Source organism: Rhinoderma darwinii, chromosome 2 (genome assembly GCF_050947455.1).
Source record: "Rhinoderma darwinii isolate aRhiDar2 chromosome 2, aRhiDar2.hap1, whole genome shotgun sequence".
Lineage (NCBI taxonomy): Eukaryota > Metazoa > Chordata > Amphibia > Anura > Rhinodermatidae > Rhinoderma > Rhinoderma darwinii.
The window spans coordinates 312,531,018-312,545,894 of NC_134688.1; the positions used below are offsets into that span (position 1 = coordinate 312,531,018).

Sequence of the window (14,877 nt, forward strand, 5' to 3'; positions counted from 1 at the left end):
TACTCACAGATCACCCTGGACTACAAAAGGAGCCCTGCTCTTTCATTCCATGCCTGAGCATTGTTTGTATTCCTCTGTTAGTCTTGCAAATGGTCCCTTAGTCGTATTCTGCTCCCTGTGTTTCCGTTCCCTGCTACCTGTATCATATATCCCGTGCTGTATTTGTTCCTGTGCCATCTCTAGTGTTGGAATCGTAATGTGCCGTCTACTATGCCTCCCGAATTTAACCCACGTCTGGTGTCATCTGCCACGTTTTGCATCACCTGCTGTCAAGGGCGTATCTGTGTCTAAGCCGTTCCTACTGTCTGGACAATTACAGGTACCCTTGTGCTCGGACTTTATATTGACTTGGTACACTGCAGTGCGGCCTAGTGGGTCCCCATACTCGCAAATCGTGACAGTATATATATTTTCCTAGTGTACAAATAACCTCTCACAGGACAACTAACCACATGCTTCGGGAAAAATTAAAACCCTTTTGATGCTCATCTATTGTCAAGGTCATACTACTAAGTATACCAGTTAAACTTATTGGTGTAGAATGTAGAGCTGCAGAGTTGGTAATGTTATGTCCACCTGGATTGATGAAATAATACAAAACTGTGAAATTTCACATATAGTAATAAAAAAAATATATATAAAGACATTTAGGTAGGATGATCATTTTAATAATGTTTATTCAACCTAAAACAGTTAAAGTGAGTGAGCTCAATATCCTGTTTGTTTTTAATATATTCAAATAGAAGGCAAAACTAGCTAGGCCTGGTGTATGATACCTAGTCACATGTAAGCTAAAGTTAGGGCCAAAGAAAAAATGTTGTAAAGTTGTAAAGTTTCAACCAAGTACGACTATTTCAGGGAATTGAAAGCTTTTGTGGCGTCTAAAAGCCAGAGCAGGGCACGGTCGGCGCTCAATGCCACATTCCCTTGCAAAGTTAATTTAATATAAAAAAAGAATAATTAAAATTCTACAATCTGTTCCAGCCTTCAATATCAGGAATCTAGTAAATTTGGACTGCTGCTCAAGCACTTACAAAGATCAAATGTAATGATATAATGTAAAAAGGAGTCAACCGATCATTCTATATAAATTGCAGTACTGCACTTAGCTACCTACCTTTCCACCCCAAAAACGTTAACTTATGTATTTGTTCATAGAAGTCCTGTTCTGCGCACACTATACTGTGGTGAAACTGTGGGTGGCTATAATACCTATAGTAATACATTTGTACTTTCTAAATCTTTGTTTGCTGTCCGTGAATGAAAACACTTTTATGTATATTGAGAGGCAGCACACCCATACATAGCTAATTGTGTTCTCAGCTAAGAAGTAGATACAATTCTATCCAGACTAGGCAATGCTATATGAGTTAAAGAGGCTCTGTCACCAGATTTTGCAACCCCTATCTGCTATTGCAGCAGATAGGCGCTGCAATGTAGATTACAGTAACGTTTTTATTTTTAAATAACGAGCATTTTTGGCCAAGTTATGACCATTTAAGTATTTATGCAAATGAGGCTTGCCAAAGTACAACTGGGCGTGTTGAAAAGTAAAAGTACAACTGGGCGTGTATTATGTGCGTACATCGGGGCGTGTTTACTACTTTTACTAGCTGGGCGTTGTGTATAGAAGTATCATCCACTTCTCTTCACAACGCCCAGCTTCTGGCAGTGCAGACACAGCCGTGTTCTCCAGAGATCACGCTGTGTTGTCACTCACAAGTCCTGCATCGTGTCAGACGAGCGAGGACACATCGGCACCAGAGGCTACAGATGATTCTGCAGCAGCATCGGCATTTGCAGGTAAGTCGATGTAGCTACTTACCTGCAAACGCTGATGCTGCTGCAGAATCAACTGTAGTCTCTGGTGCCGACACGATGCAGGACCTGTGAGTGACGTCACAGATCTGCACTGCCAGAAGCTGGGCGTTCTGAAGAGAAGTGGATGATACTTCTCATCAGAACGCCCAGCTAGTAAAAGTAGTAAAAACGCCCCGATGTATGCACATAATACACGCCCAGTTGGACTTTTACTTTTCAACACGCCCAGTTGTATTTTTGCAAGCCTCATTTGCATAAATACGAAAATGGTCATAACTTGGCCAAAAATGCTCGTTTTTTAAAAATAAAAACGTTACTGTAATCTACATTGCAGCGCCTATCTGCTGCAATAGCAGATAGGGGTTGCAAAATCTGGTGACAGAGCCTCTTTAAATACATCAGCAGCAGGTGCACAAGTCTCTCTGGTAGGCTGCTGCAATGTACACAATGTTTTGCAATGCGGTTTTCACCTGTGTGGTTATTACAAGTAAAACATAACATAAAAATAAATGTGTTTTACCTGTGAACACAGCACGGATATAAACGACACCACATAACCCCAGTAATACGCAAGTTTTGCAGAGATTTTTGATCCTGTTTTTACTTTCCGCCCAAAAATTAACTCAGTAATACACCAAGGGTATGTTCATGCAGAGTTCTTTGGTGCTGTTTTTGACGAGGAAACCGTGCCAAAAAACGTTCAAAAAGAAATCCCATTGATTCCGCGAGCGGAAAAAACGCTTATGGGAAAATGAAGCGTCATACCCTTTCTTCAGGCGTTTCTGTCTCTGACCTCCCATTGATATCAAGGGGAGGCAGAGAAAGCAGTTTTCTCTGCGTTTTTTGCCAGCGGCTCTCAATGGCCACAGACAATAAATGCAGTGAAAAACGCCGAAAAAAATAGCCGAAAAACAGAGTTGAGGCAGGTCTTTCTGCTTGCAAAAAACTCAGTGTGAAAAGTCATTGCCACTAGGGTTCCCACTTTCTCCAAAATTATCTGCCACTGCCTGTTGCTATGTGTGCACCATCTACAGTAGTAGCATAGCTCCCAACTGTTCCGTATCCGGCGGGACAGTCCCGGATTTTCACGGCTGTCCCGCCGTCCCGGGTGGTCTGAACAATGTCCCGCCCTGCCCCGGACCCTCCCTGTTGCCAGCCACGCCGCCCACCGCAACGACGCTGCCTGCGCTCAGCTTGACCACATCAATGTGATGCTTAGCGCAACACAGCAGCAGTCTGCCTGGAGCAGGGGAGCAGAGCGGAGCACTGCAGAGAACAGAAGCCACAGGGCAGTGAGTGCAGAGTTTATATTTAGTGCCTAGAAACACTAGCGTTTCTAAAATCTTAAAATAAATGACATTTTATGATTTCAGGAGCTCTTGTGTCTCCAGGCATATTCTCTTTGTGCCACCCCCCGCCACCTCGCGCCCCCGCCCTCATGGGATTGATGTCACTTCTCCCTCTCCTGGCAGGAGAGGAAGAATAGTATTGGTGGTAATAAAAAAATAAAAAACATTTCTCTATTAATTATCTATCTATCTATCTATCTATCTATCTATCTATCTATCTATCTATCTATCTATCTATCTATCTATCTATCTATCTATCTATCTATCTATCTATCTATCTATCTATCTATCATCATCGCATTTCTATCTATCTCATAGCTCCCAAGCGTCCTGGATCCAGCGGGACAGTCCCGGTTTCTCACCGCTGTTCCGCCATCCCGGGCGGTCTGAAAAATATCCCGCTGGGTTCCACGGCACCCCGGACACTCCCTGTCGCCAGCCACGCCCCCCAATGACCTAATACCTGCACTCAGTTATGGCATTATTTTATGATTTTAGAAACACTAGTGTCTCCAGGCACATTCTTTTTATAGTGTAGCTAAACGTTTAACAAACTTCTGACATGTCATAGCGCTCAGCCACTTCGTGTCTGTTTGGCTTTTTCCGGAAATCAATGTATCAGAGGACGGGCTCAATGCAAAGTCTATGAGGCCGTACTCTGATACATCGGCTTTCCGAAAAGAAAAGCCAAAAAGACACGAAGTGGCAGAGCGCTTCAGCTGCTTTTTAGCGATTGGTGGGGGTCTCAGTGCTCGGAACCCACCAATCCAAACTTCTGACATGTCACTATGATATGTCAGAAGTTTGTTAAATGTTTAGCTACACTATAAATATAAAAATGCCTAAATGGATGTTCCGTAAGGATTAGGGATTATTCAGTCCCTAAAAATTAATGACCTATCCTCAGGATAGGCCATCAAAAGATTATGGGTCGGGGTCCGACAACCAGGACCTCCGCTGATCAGCATTTTTGAAGGGGGTGCAGCGCTCGTATGAGCGCTGCTTCCCCTTCATTTTTTCTTGCTCAATGTGAATCTCCGACACAGATGCAGCAAGCGCTGCACCCCCTTCAAAACAGCTGATCGTCAGGGGTCCCGGGAGTCGGATGCCGACCCATCAGCTATTGATGGCCTATCCTGAGAATAGGCCATCAATTTTTAGGGATGGCAAAACCCCTTTAAAGGGGTTTTCCCACAAGCACATGTATCCCCTATCCACAGAATAGGGGATACATGTGTGATCGCTGGGGGTCTGACCACTGGGGCCCTCAGCGATGAGATCGGGGGACTGAAATTCCCCCGAAGTGCTCCATGAGAATGGAGTGCTAGTGCACTTATTCGACCATTGCTTCATTCATTTTTATGGAGCTGCCGGAGACAGCGGTCCCTAGAAATTTTTTGTTTTTGTTTTGCAGGTTCAGCTGGACTGTTTTGTCTACGTCGTAGATTCGTTGGACTACTGCGATGATCTACGTTTTTGTTTTTTTTTATAAAATGGTGAAAGAGGATTGTGTGGGGAAGTCCTTATTGCAATAAAAAAATATTTTCTTATGTGTCTGTGTTTTCTTTAATACTTTAATAGCGCCTTAGTAATGGCAGTAGTCTGATTGACAGCGTCCATTACTAAGATGGGGCTTGGTGCTTGCCAGTAAAATGGCTGCAACTAACCCTCCATTATTACCCTGGTACCCACCGCCATCAGGGGTGCTGGGAAGAGCCGGGTATGATCCAGTACCCGACCATCTGCAGTGATGGTCGGACACTGGGGCGGCCGCAGGCTGGTATTATGAGGCTGGAAAGGGCCAAAAAATTTGGCCCTTCTCACCCTGGTAATGCTCGGCTGCTGCTGTGTTGTATCTAGCTGGTTATGAAAAATGGGGGGGATGCCACGTTGTTTTTAATTTTTCCCTTTTTCAGATAGTTTTTCCATTGACAGGTAGCAGAGTTACACAACAGGAAACAAAATTCCCCATCATGTAACTCTGCTACCTGTCAATTGAAAAGTCATCCACCACAGGGTCTCCATTTTGACTTTCATTGTTCTCAGCTTTTAGGTTTGTCCTGCAGCTGCTGCTGCCGTGATGAGCAAATGTTATACCCAAGATAGGAAAAGTAACACAAAGACATAACCGGATCCATAATATCTGTGATATCCAGAAAGTCTAGAGATCCGCAGTGAGAATGTGCGCGTGTTATTTGCAGAAGGATCTGGCCGTGATTTGATGTACTTATGCGGGATATTGCTTAAAATGTCCCTCTTTTCCGAATTCAAAAGTTGGGAGGTATGCTTAGTAGTGACAACAAGACAAACAGAGAAAGTGGTAGGCGGGTCTTTGTTTCTTTAGTCAAGTTCCCATGCACAGCATGGAGAGCTTAGATACTGAAGTGTTGTCAGTTCTCCCCTCCAGGTTTTCAACACAGTATATGCCAGGTGAGTAAGCTCTTCCCTGAATTTATTAATACCCACCTAAGCTCTCCTTTTGTTGGCACTTCAATATCTAACCAGTGTTCCTGCTATGTACTAAGTCCATGCCTCATAAATGTACTCACCCTCTCCTTTCCCATTTGTCTAGCAGCTGGCCGTCAACACTATTGTCTGAAGAATCAGCTTCCAGCATGTTGCCTTCTTTTTTTTCTAAGGACCCTATTACACGGGCCAATTATTGGGCAAACGATCGTTCATAGAACGCTCATTGATGATAATTGCCCTGTGTAATCTGTTGCTCGCTCATCTGCCGATCGTATGGTTTTTAAAAACCAAAATATTATCCTTGTGTAAACAGGGAGACGCGCTGCCAACATGATAATAATGTATGGGGACGAGCAATCGGAGTAACAAGCGCTCGTCCCATATATAGTTCCTTGTGACTGGAGCAAACGAGCGCTGATTAATGAGCTGTCTCGTTGAACGACACTCATTGGTCGGCCAAATTGCACTGCTCATTGGACTGGCCAAAATTGACTGGTGTAAGAGGACGTTAAGACCTGGGCTACACCTAGATTTTTTGTAGAGCTACTAATTGATTTTAACTATTGAGTGACACCTGCAGTTTACAAGATTACATGTAACTCATTGTATTCATTAACCCCTTCAGGACATTTGTCGTATGGATACGTCATGGAAAGCCAGTTCTTCCCACATTTTTCTGTATCCATACGACAAATGGTCGACATCGGCTCAAAAGCTGAGTCGGTGCCACCATCCCCCGGTGTCAGCTGTATGTTACAGCTTACACCCTGCTGTAATGGCGCGGACGGAAATGAGCTCCGATCCCCGCCATTAACCCTATACATGCAGCAGTCAAAAGCGATCGCTGCATTTAAGGGGTTTGCAGCTCATCAGCTCCCCAGCAATGAGGCGGGCCATAAAAATCTTCTGTAGGTGACGGCAAGATGGCGCCGGCTCAGGAGCTGAGCAGGCGTCATCAGTAGGATGTCAGCTGTATGTTACAGCTGACATCTACCTGTAACGGCAAGAACCGGAGCTAGCTACGATCCCTTCCATTAACCCCTTTGATGCAGCTTAGCTTGTCTCACAAAAAACAAGACCTCATACAGCTCCGTTGATGGAAAAATTAAAACGTTATGGTTCTTACAACATGGCGACAGAAAAAATACATTCTTTTTACAAAAGTAATTTAATTGTGCAAAAAGTTGTAAAACATAAAAAAGTGCTACAAATTTGGCATCACCGGAATCGTACTGACCCACAGAATAAACGTAACATGTAATTTATAATGCATGGTGAACGCTGTATAAAAAATCCTAAAAAACGATGCCAGAACTGCTGTTTTTTTATCACCTTGCCTCGCAAAAAATAGGATAAAAAGTGATCAAAAAGTTGCATGTACCCCAAAATAGTACCAATAATAGCTATAGCTCATCCTGTAAAAAAACAGCCCTCATACCACTGTGTCTATGAATTGTTTTTTAATTAGTTAAGGATCCAATAAGTAAGGAAAGAAAGAATGTGAAGTTGTGCAGGCGCTTGGGAACATTTCTTCTGTTTCAAGAGGAGATGATTAATCAAGGCCCTAAAATTAGCGAACCAGGAAGTGTAGGGCCCAAAAATATCTGCTGGAAGTGTGCCCGTATTATACCAGGACAACACTTTCCTAGAAAAATTCCCCAAGTTGCCCCCCACATAATAAACTGAAATACTTGTAAAACTCCAAACTAAACTACTACCAAGCAAAATCCACGCTCCAAAAGCCAAATGGCGCTCCCTCCCTTCTAAGTCTTACAGTGTGCCCAAACAGCAAATGGCATCACCATACCCGGGAGAACCCTTTTAACAATTTTTGGTGTGTGTAGTCAGTGGCACAAGCTGGTCATGACATATTAGCCACTGAAATGGCATATCTAGGGAAAAATTTGAATTCTTACTGTGCACTATCCGCAGCACACTCATTTATGGAAAAGACCTGTGTGGTGAAAATGATCAATACACCTCTTAAGAAATGCCTTGAGGGGTGTAGTTTCCAAAATGAGGTCACTTCTCAGCGGTTTCTTTTATTATTTCACATCAGAACCTCTGCAATTGTGAAACAATACTTTGTAAATCGCCAAATTAGGCCTTAATTTCACGTGGTCGAATGTCCAGGCAAAAGATTAGGGGCACATGTAGGGTGTTTCCGAAACCGGGAAACACAGCATAATAATTAGAGAGTTGTCTTTTCATGGTGGCACAAGCTGGGCATCACATATCTATGAAAAAATTGCCATTTTCACTCTGCAACATCGAGTGCACACTAATTTCTGTAAAACACATGCGGGGTTAACATTCTCACTACACCCCTAGGTGAATACCTTGAGGAGTGTAGATTCCAAAATGGGGTCACTTCTGGGGGATTTCCACTGTACTGGTTCCTCAGGGGCTTTGCAAATGCAACATAGTGCCTAGAAACCAATCCAGGAATATCTGCGCTCCAAAAGCCATATGGCGCTACTTTCCTTCTAAGCTCTGCCATGTGCCCAAACAGCAGTTTATGGCCACACATGAGGTATTTACGAACTCTGGAGTAGTTGTTTGACAAATGTTGGGGTTCTTTTTTCCTTTATTTGTTTAGAAAATGAAAAAATTTTAAGCTAAAGAAACGTCTTATTGAAGAGAGAGGATTTTTTTTATTTTCACTGCCCAATTCTAATAAAATCTATGAAACACCAGTGGGGTCAAAATGCTCACTATACCCCTACATGAATTCCTCAAGGGGTGTAGTTTCGTAAAAGGAGTCACTTTTGGGTAGCTTCCACTGTACTGGTACCTTAGGGGCCTTGCAAAAGGGACATGTGCCAAGAAACCAATCCAGTCAAATCTGTGCTCCAAAAGTCAAATGGTGCTCCTTGTCTTCTGATCCTTGCCGTGTGTCCAAACAGCAGTTTATGACCACATATGGGGTATTTCCCTACTCCAGAGAAGTTGCTTTACAAATGTTGTTGGGCTTTTTCTTCTTTATTCCTTGTGGACATTGTTGTTTTTTTTTAGCTAAAACGACATCTTATTGTAAAAAATTTGAATTTTTCGTTTTCATGTCCCAATTTTAATAAAATCTATGAAACACCTGATGGGTCAAAATGCTCACTACACATCTAGATGAATTCCTTGTGGGGTGTAGTTTCCAAAATTGGGTATTTTTCAGGGTGTTTCTTTTGTTTTGGCATCACGAGACCTCTTCAAACCTGACATGGTGCCTAAAATTCTATAAAATTCTAATAAAAAGAAGGCCCCAAAATCCACTAGGTGCTCCTTTGCTTCTGAGGCCTGTGCTTCAGTACATTACCACACGAGGGCCGCATGTGGGATATTTAAAAAAACTGCAGAATCTGTGCAATAAATATTGAGTTGTGTTTCTCTGGTAAAACCTTCTATGTTACAGAATTTTTTTATTAAATATGAATATCTGCAAAAAAAAAGTTACATTTTTAAATTTCACCTCTACTTTACTTTAATTCTTGTGAAACGCCTAAAGGGTTAAAAAAAAACATTCTAAATGCTGTTTTGAATACTTAGAGGGGTGCAGTAGGGTGACTTATGGGGGTTTGTATTGTATAAGCCCCTCAAAGCCGCTTCAGAACTGAACTGGTCCCTAAAAAGGTAGCCTTTTGAAATTTTCTTGAAAATGTCACAAATTTCTGCTAAAGTTCTAAACCTTGTTACGTGATAGAAAAATAAAAGGATGTTCAAGAAACTATGCCAATCTAAAGAAGACATAAGGGAAATGTTAATGAGCAAATATTTTGTGTGGTATTATTATCTGTCTTACAAGCAGATACATTTAAATTTAGAAAAATGCTAATTTTTTTATATTTTCCACAAAATGTTGGTGTTTTTCGTAATTAAATACTGAATATATCGACCAAATTTTACCACTAACTTTAAGTCCAATGTGTCACGAGAAAAAAACAACTCAGAATCGCTTGGATAGGTAAAAGCATTCCAAAGTTATTACCACATAAAGTGACACATGTCAGATTTGAAAAATAAGGCTCTGTCAGGAAGGTCAAAAGTGGCTGCACCGGGAAGGGGTTAAGAGTCCTTTTACACGGCCCGAAATGAATAAGACAGCTCATCGATCGGTGCTTGTTTTACAAGGAGAAATGATCGGTTATGTATGGGGAAAAGTGATTGTTACTACGATCGTTTGTCCTCATAAATTTCCATTATGTCGGCAGCACATCTCCCTGTTTACTCTAGAGGCCATTTTATTGGCTGCACAGACGAGCTGATTAGACAGGGCATTGATCGGAAATGTGCAGTCGTTTGAACGTTTGTTTGCCAGATCATTGACCCATGTAAAAGGGCCTTTAGACTGCAGCAGTAGCTCAATAGTTACTACAAAAAAGTCTAGGTATAGCCCTGGACCAAGCCTACCCAAATCCCCCCCCCCCCCCCGTCCATTTTCTGTGTTTTATCAGCTGATTTTTTTTATCAGTCCACTTTCACTGTGTGAGGTGTGGTTAGGGAAATTCTGAATAGTGCTTGCAAGTGCAGACCACTATAGAACTCTGATATTACAAGGCTATGAAGTTTTTTGCCAATTTCGATCAAAGTACTGGTATGCTTTAATTAAATTAAGACTAGTTATGCTAGAATTCAAGAATACATGAAATAGAGATAATAGATGGTACTTGCCTTGGGCTCTTGCAAGTGCTTTGGGTTGATTATGGTGTTCAGTTGCAATGGTGACAGTGTTTACAAGTATAATGATGATAACTAGCCAGTAGAAGAATCTAGACTTCACAAGAGCACGACTTTTTCGCCGAAGCAGACGATGCCACTGACGCCACTGGCGACTAAATAAAACAATAAATAGATATTTCTATTTTAAGCTTGCATAGATATTGTATAATTAAAAACTTACACTTACACTTCACTTACAAAAAGGAGATACATTTGTTAATTCCCTCCATTTCATACAGACTTTCAGTTTCTGAGCCACCCTCCTCTAACTGTAAAAGCCCTAAGGTAAAGAGAAAGGGAAAAAAATCATATAATAGTGAAACTCAAGTGGAAACATTGTATTGTCTAACGGTTATTTCTTAGCTCGTACCATCTCTCGGTTCTATATCTGGATCCATTACTTCCGCATGAGTTATCCAGTCCAAATAACCCCGTAAATCTTCATCCATAGCCTGTTGTTCTCGCAGCTTTTGAAAAGCACCCCGAGATTTAGCTTTTTCACGTTCTTTTGTAAACTCCCTGCAGGGAATAAGGGTAAAAGGTTAAAATAGACATAACAAATGTCTGACTAAAGGTACAGTTTGTGACTGAGAAAAAAAAGTCAAAAGTTATACCCGCTCAGGACTCCAAGCACCAAATTTAGCACAAAGAAGGACCCCAGTAGGATAAGGCTCACAAAGTAAATCCAGGGCCATTCATTTCCAATAGCATCATTTACCTAAATGGGAAAGAGAAAGGTTGTCTATCTGATGTGCATAATCACAGTTTAAGTGCACCAAACCAGTAAAAATTTTATTTAGGTCTTTAGCTTCCATCATAATCAATAACTATTAACCTTACAAGCCTGTTTCCCAGAAATACATAGCCACAAATAGAAATATAAAATATATTTTTATATATTCCCTGATTTATTAAAACTGTCTAAGGGTATGCTCACACAGCTTATTTTCGGCAGAAAAATCGGAGGCAGAACGCCTCCAAACATCTGCCCATTGATTTCAATGGGAAAACGGCGTTCTGTTCCCACGGGGCGTTGTTTTACACGGCCGATTTGATAAATGGCCACGTAAAAAACGCCCGCGAAAAAGAGGTGCATGTTACTTCTTGAGACGTTTTTGGAGTCATTTTTCATTGACTCAATAGAAAAATAGCTCCAAAAACGGCCGTAAAAAACACAGCGAAAAATGCAGCTCCGTATTTTCAGACTTTTTTGCTAAGCGTGTGAACATACCCTAACAGTTTAACTGACCTTGGTGCCCATAGCAAACAATCACACTCATTTTTCCAGAGCACTATAATAAATGGAACTTGAGCCATGATTGGTTGCCATGATCAGTTCTACTGTTGCACTGCATTGATTAATGTGGCCCAAAGATTTTTATTTTAGCTTGACACAGTTCTACTAGAAATAGCATTAGAATTATTATTTTCTCGTTAATTGATTAATTGGGGATACAGCACCATGGGTATATGCCCTTGCCGCTAGAAGATTGACACTAGGAAAAACTAAAAAAGTGTTGGCTCCTCCCAGTAGGCTATACCCGCTCCTGTTACACCAAACTACTCAGTTTTTAGCCTAGTGTTCGTAGGAGGCAGACATGACCTGCATACAGGTCTTCTGCTTTTTTTATTATTTCATTTTATTTATTTATTTTTCCATTTTAGGTTGCAGGGGGGCCATCAGGGTGTATGCCACAGTAGTCGTACCCCCCTGCGGGCGCTGAGTTGGAATCTTTACACCGCAGAGATGGCAGGAATGCCAGTGAACCCACTATTTAGTGTGAGACCACTGAAGAGGAGACCAGGCATGTGCCTGAAGATGCCAGATGGGTGAGTGCTTCATTTCCCCCAGGCGTTTCACCATGTGGCCCCCCTTTGAGGTTCCCCCTAAGTTGATGCTGCTGGGGCTGTTTGTTTCTATGTTGCTGTGCTGGGCCGTTTTCTGGGTCCCCTTTTACCTCTCCTGCAAGAATATAGCCTCCGAAGCTCCCCCCTGTCCATTTGCCAGTTCCCCTTTCTGTTTTTGGGCACCCCCAGGCCTCCATTTTTCAGTCACTATACACGGCAGGCTTCATAGCTTTAGTCCCCGGCTTCGGCCAGATCTAGGTCGCATTTAGATACGCTCCCTTTCCTTCAGTCTCCGGCTTCTAATTGGTTGCAGGACGGTTTCTAGTCACATGGTCTTGGCTTCCAATCCATTTGCAGAGTGGGCTCGGTTTCCTGTGGGAGGGGTTTTTACTTCCTTATTCCTGTTCCACCTCTCTCAGCATCAGCAGTAATTTTTTCCAGCAAGGCATCCTGCAGCTTACTCAAGCAGTAATGGCAGCATCTCCTCCACATCGTTGGCTTGTCAGTGGGACACAGCACCCAGGGTCCGGTAGGCTAGCCTGTCGGCTAGAATTTGTTACTTTAGGGTTCCTTCCATTTCACTTCATGACTACAAGGGGAAAAGCCCAAAAAATCCCTGCCCCCACAGGAATGTCACGCACTTTGCTTGCACCCGATGCAATTCAAAGTTCCCATGTGGCCAGTCTGACCCTATCTGCTCTCAATGCCTGCTACCCAAACCCTCCCTGGCCACCGCTACTATGAAGTTGGCCCTCCCGGAATAAGCGTCTTCCACGCCCACCTCTCACAAGGAATGGTGAAAGAATTCAACTGGCTGCCTGAGCAGATTGTTTTCCATTTAGCCAAGCCCTTCTCCCGTGATTGCTCCCGTTCTAGTTCTGCAGGCATGCCCTGCAAACGGGCCGGAATGTCTCAAAGGTGACACTAATTTTCCTTAATTTCCTCAATGAATAGGGCCACTGCAGGTGAATCCGCTTCTACCCCTGCTCGTGATATGGCAAGACTGCCTCTACTGGGGACTCCTGTGACTCCGACTCGGAGTCTGAGCAAGGCACTTCTACATCTCCTGCCATACAGGATTTTATCCAGACGGGCAGATATCCTGCAAATCCCTGGCTCATCTTAAGAGGACATCACATTTAGGTGACAGAGGCGTCCCTCTCTGGGTTTCCCTGACCATAAGGAGTTTGTAAACACCCGGACCGGCCTTTGCCCACATCTAAAAGGATGGACGTCATGTTCCCCTGTCCACTACTGGATCCCCCTGAGGCTCAACTGTCTGAGGCAACTACTCTGCCCATAGTGGGTGCTGCTTCTCTTAAAGATCACATCGATAAGAAGGTGGATTCTGTGGCCAGGGCTGCCTTCTTGGCCATTGGCGCTGCCCTCCGGTTCTCGTTTGCAGCTTCTTGTTTTAGCAAAGCCTGCATAATCTTGGCAAAGCAGCTCAACAGGTCTCTCGCCTCAGGGAAGCCACATCAGGTGGACTCTCTTCTGGCTTTCTAACTGATCCAGGCATCTACATGTCTATGTGATGCTTCCATTGAGGCGACCCTCCCCTCCGCTAAGGCTACTGCTAATGTAATGGCTATTCGCCATGCTATCTGCATTCGCAGCTGAAATTTCTAGCCAGCCTGCAAGAAGGCTATGCTTGCTCTTCCTTTTGCACAGAACTTTCTCTTTGGTCCAGATCTGGTTAAACTAATTGCCGATGCTGCAGGGGGTAGAAGAATCTTACTTCCCCAGCGGCGTACATGGCGTCGCCCAGCTGACTCTTCCTGACTCTCAGAGGTTTTGTTCCTTTAAGAACTCCCACTCACGTCATAGGTAATCTCCCTGAGACTGGAGTCCGTCTCGGGCCCCGCGCTCCTCTTATAGGCCAAGACCATCATGGCAGCCCCGCCACTGGCCTGCTAGACTTGACACTGCCCTGAGGACCTCCTCAATCTGAAGGTCTTCCCTGACCCAAGTTAGTTCCTCGGGTGGGGTGACGGCTGCTCTCCTTCAAGGAGACATGGCTGGCAGGCATAGAAGATGCCTGGGTCCGAAAGGTAGTGTTGGCAAGATACAAGACAGATTTTTCCTCCAGAATTAGAACCTATAATACACCTTGGGCAATTATAGAACTATAAGACATAAACCTATGTATGTCTCATATTACCATACCATACAAGAAAGGATCTTTAGACATGTATTTAGTCCAAAAAATTCATTTTATTGTTCCATAAATGTACATACAAATATTAAAACATACTTAAAAAGAAAAAGACTCAGAGATCATGAGGAAATAACCACCATTGCCTAATCTGTATGGTAATACATAATGTGCAATAGGTAAGGCAACAACACACAGGGAGAGCATGTAATATGCCTCTAGACAGAAATCCACTAGCACATCCGCCTTCAATGTAGTCTATAAAGTAATAGATGACTAACATACATAAATGATCAGCAATACTTCATATCCATTACCTATGGCTGGCATGTTGGCTATCAGTGATCTCAGGAGAGGAACTCCTCGACGCGCGTTTCACACCCTTCGTCAGGAGGTGATGTTAGTGTACTGGAATTTTGTTTAAATAATGAACCTGTATACTGGTGACCAATGGAGCATAGCAATTCATTAAGCACACGTGTGTCTTCCGCGTCAGATTTCTCCATCATCTGCACTTCTGTCCTG

General features: G+C 43.0%; 1 protein-coding gene across 1 annotated transcript in view; it reads right to left on the reverse strand.

Moving 5' to 3' along the window:
- The window catches only part of CACNA1S (calcium voltage-gated channel subunit alpha1 S), a 960,893-nt gene that overhangs the window by 653,478 nt on the left and 292,538 nt on the right, over window positions 1-14,877 (reverse strand). The window contains exons 8-11 of the mRNA XM_075853532.1: window positions 10,964-11,067; window positions 10,720-10,868; window positions 10,548-10,629; window positions 10,302-10,462 (exon numbers count right to left, since the gene is read on the reverse strand). Coding sequence (XP_075709647.1) covers window positions 10,302-10,462; window positions 10,548-10,629; window positions 10,720-10,868; window positions 10,964-11,067 — 496 coding nt within the window. The remainder of the gene's footprint in view (window positions 1-10,301; window positions 10,463-10,547; window positions 10,630-10,719; window positions 10,869-10,963; window positions 11,068-14,877) is intronic.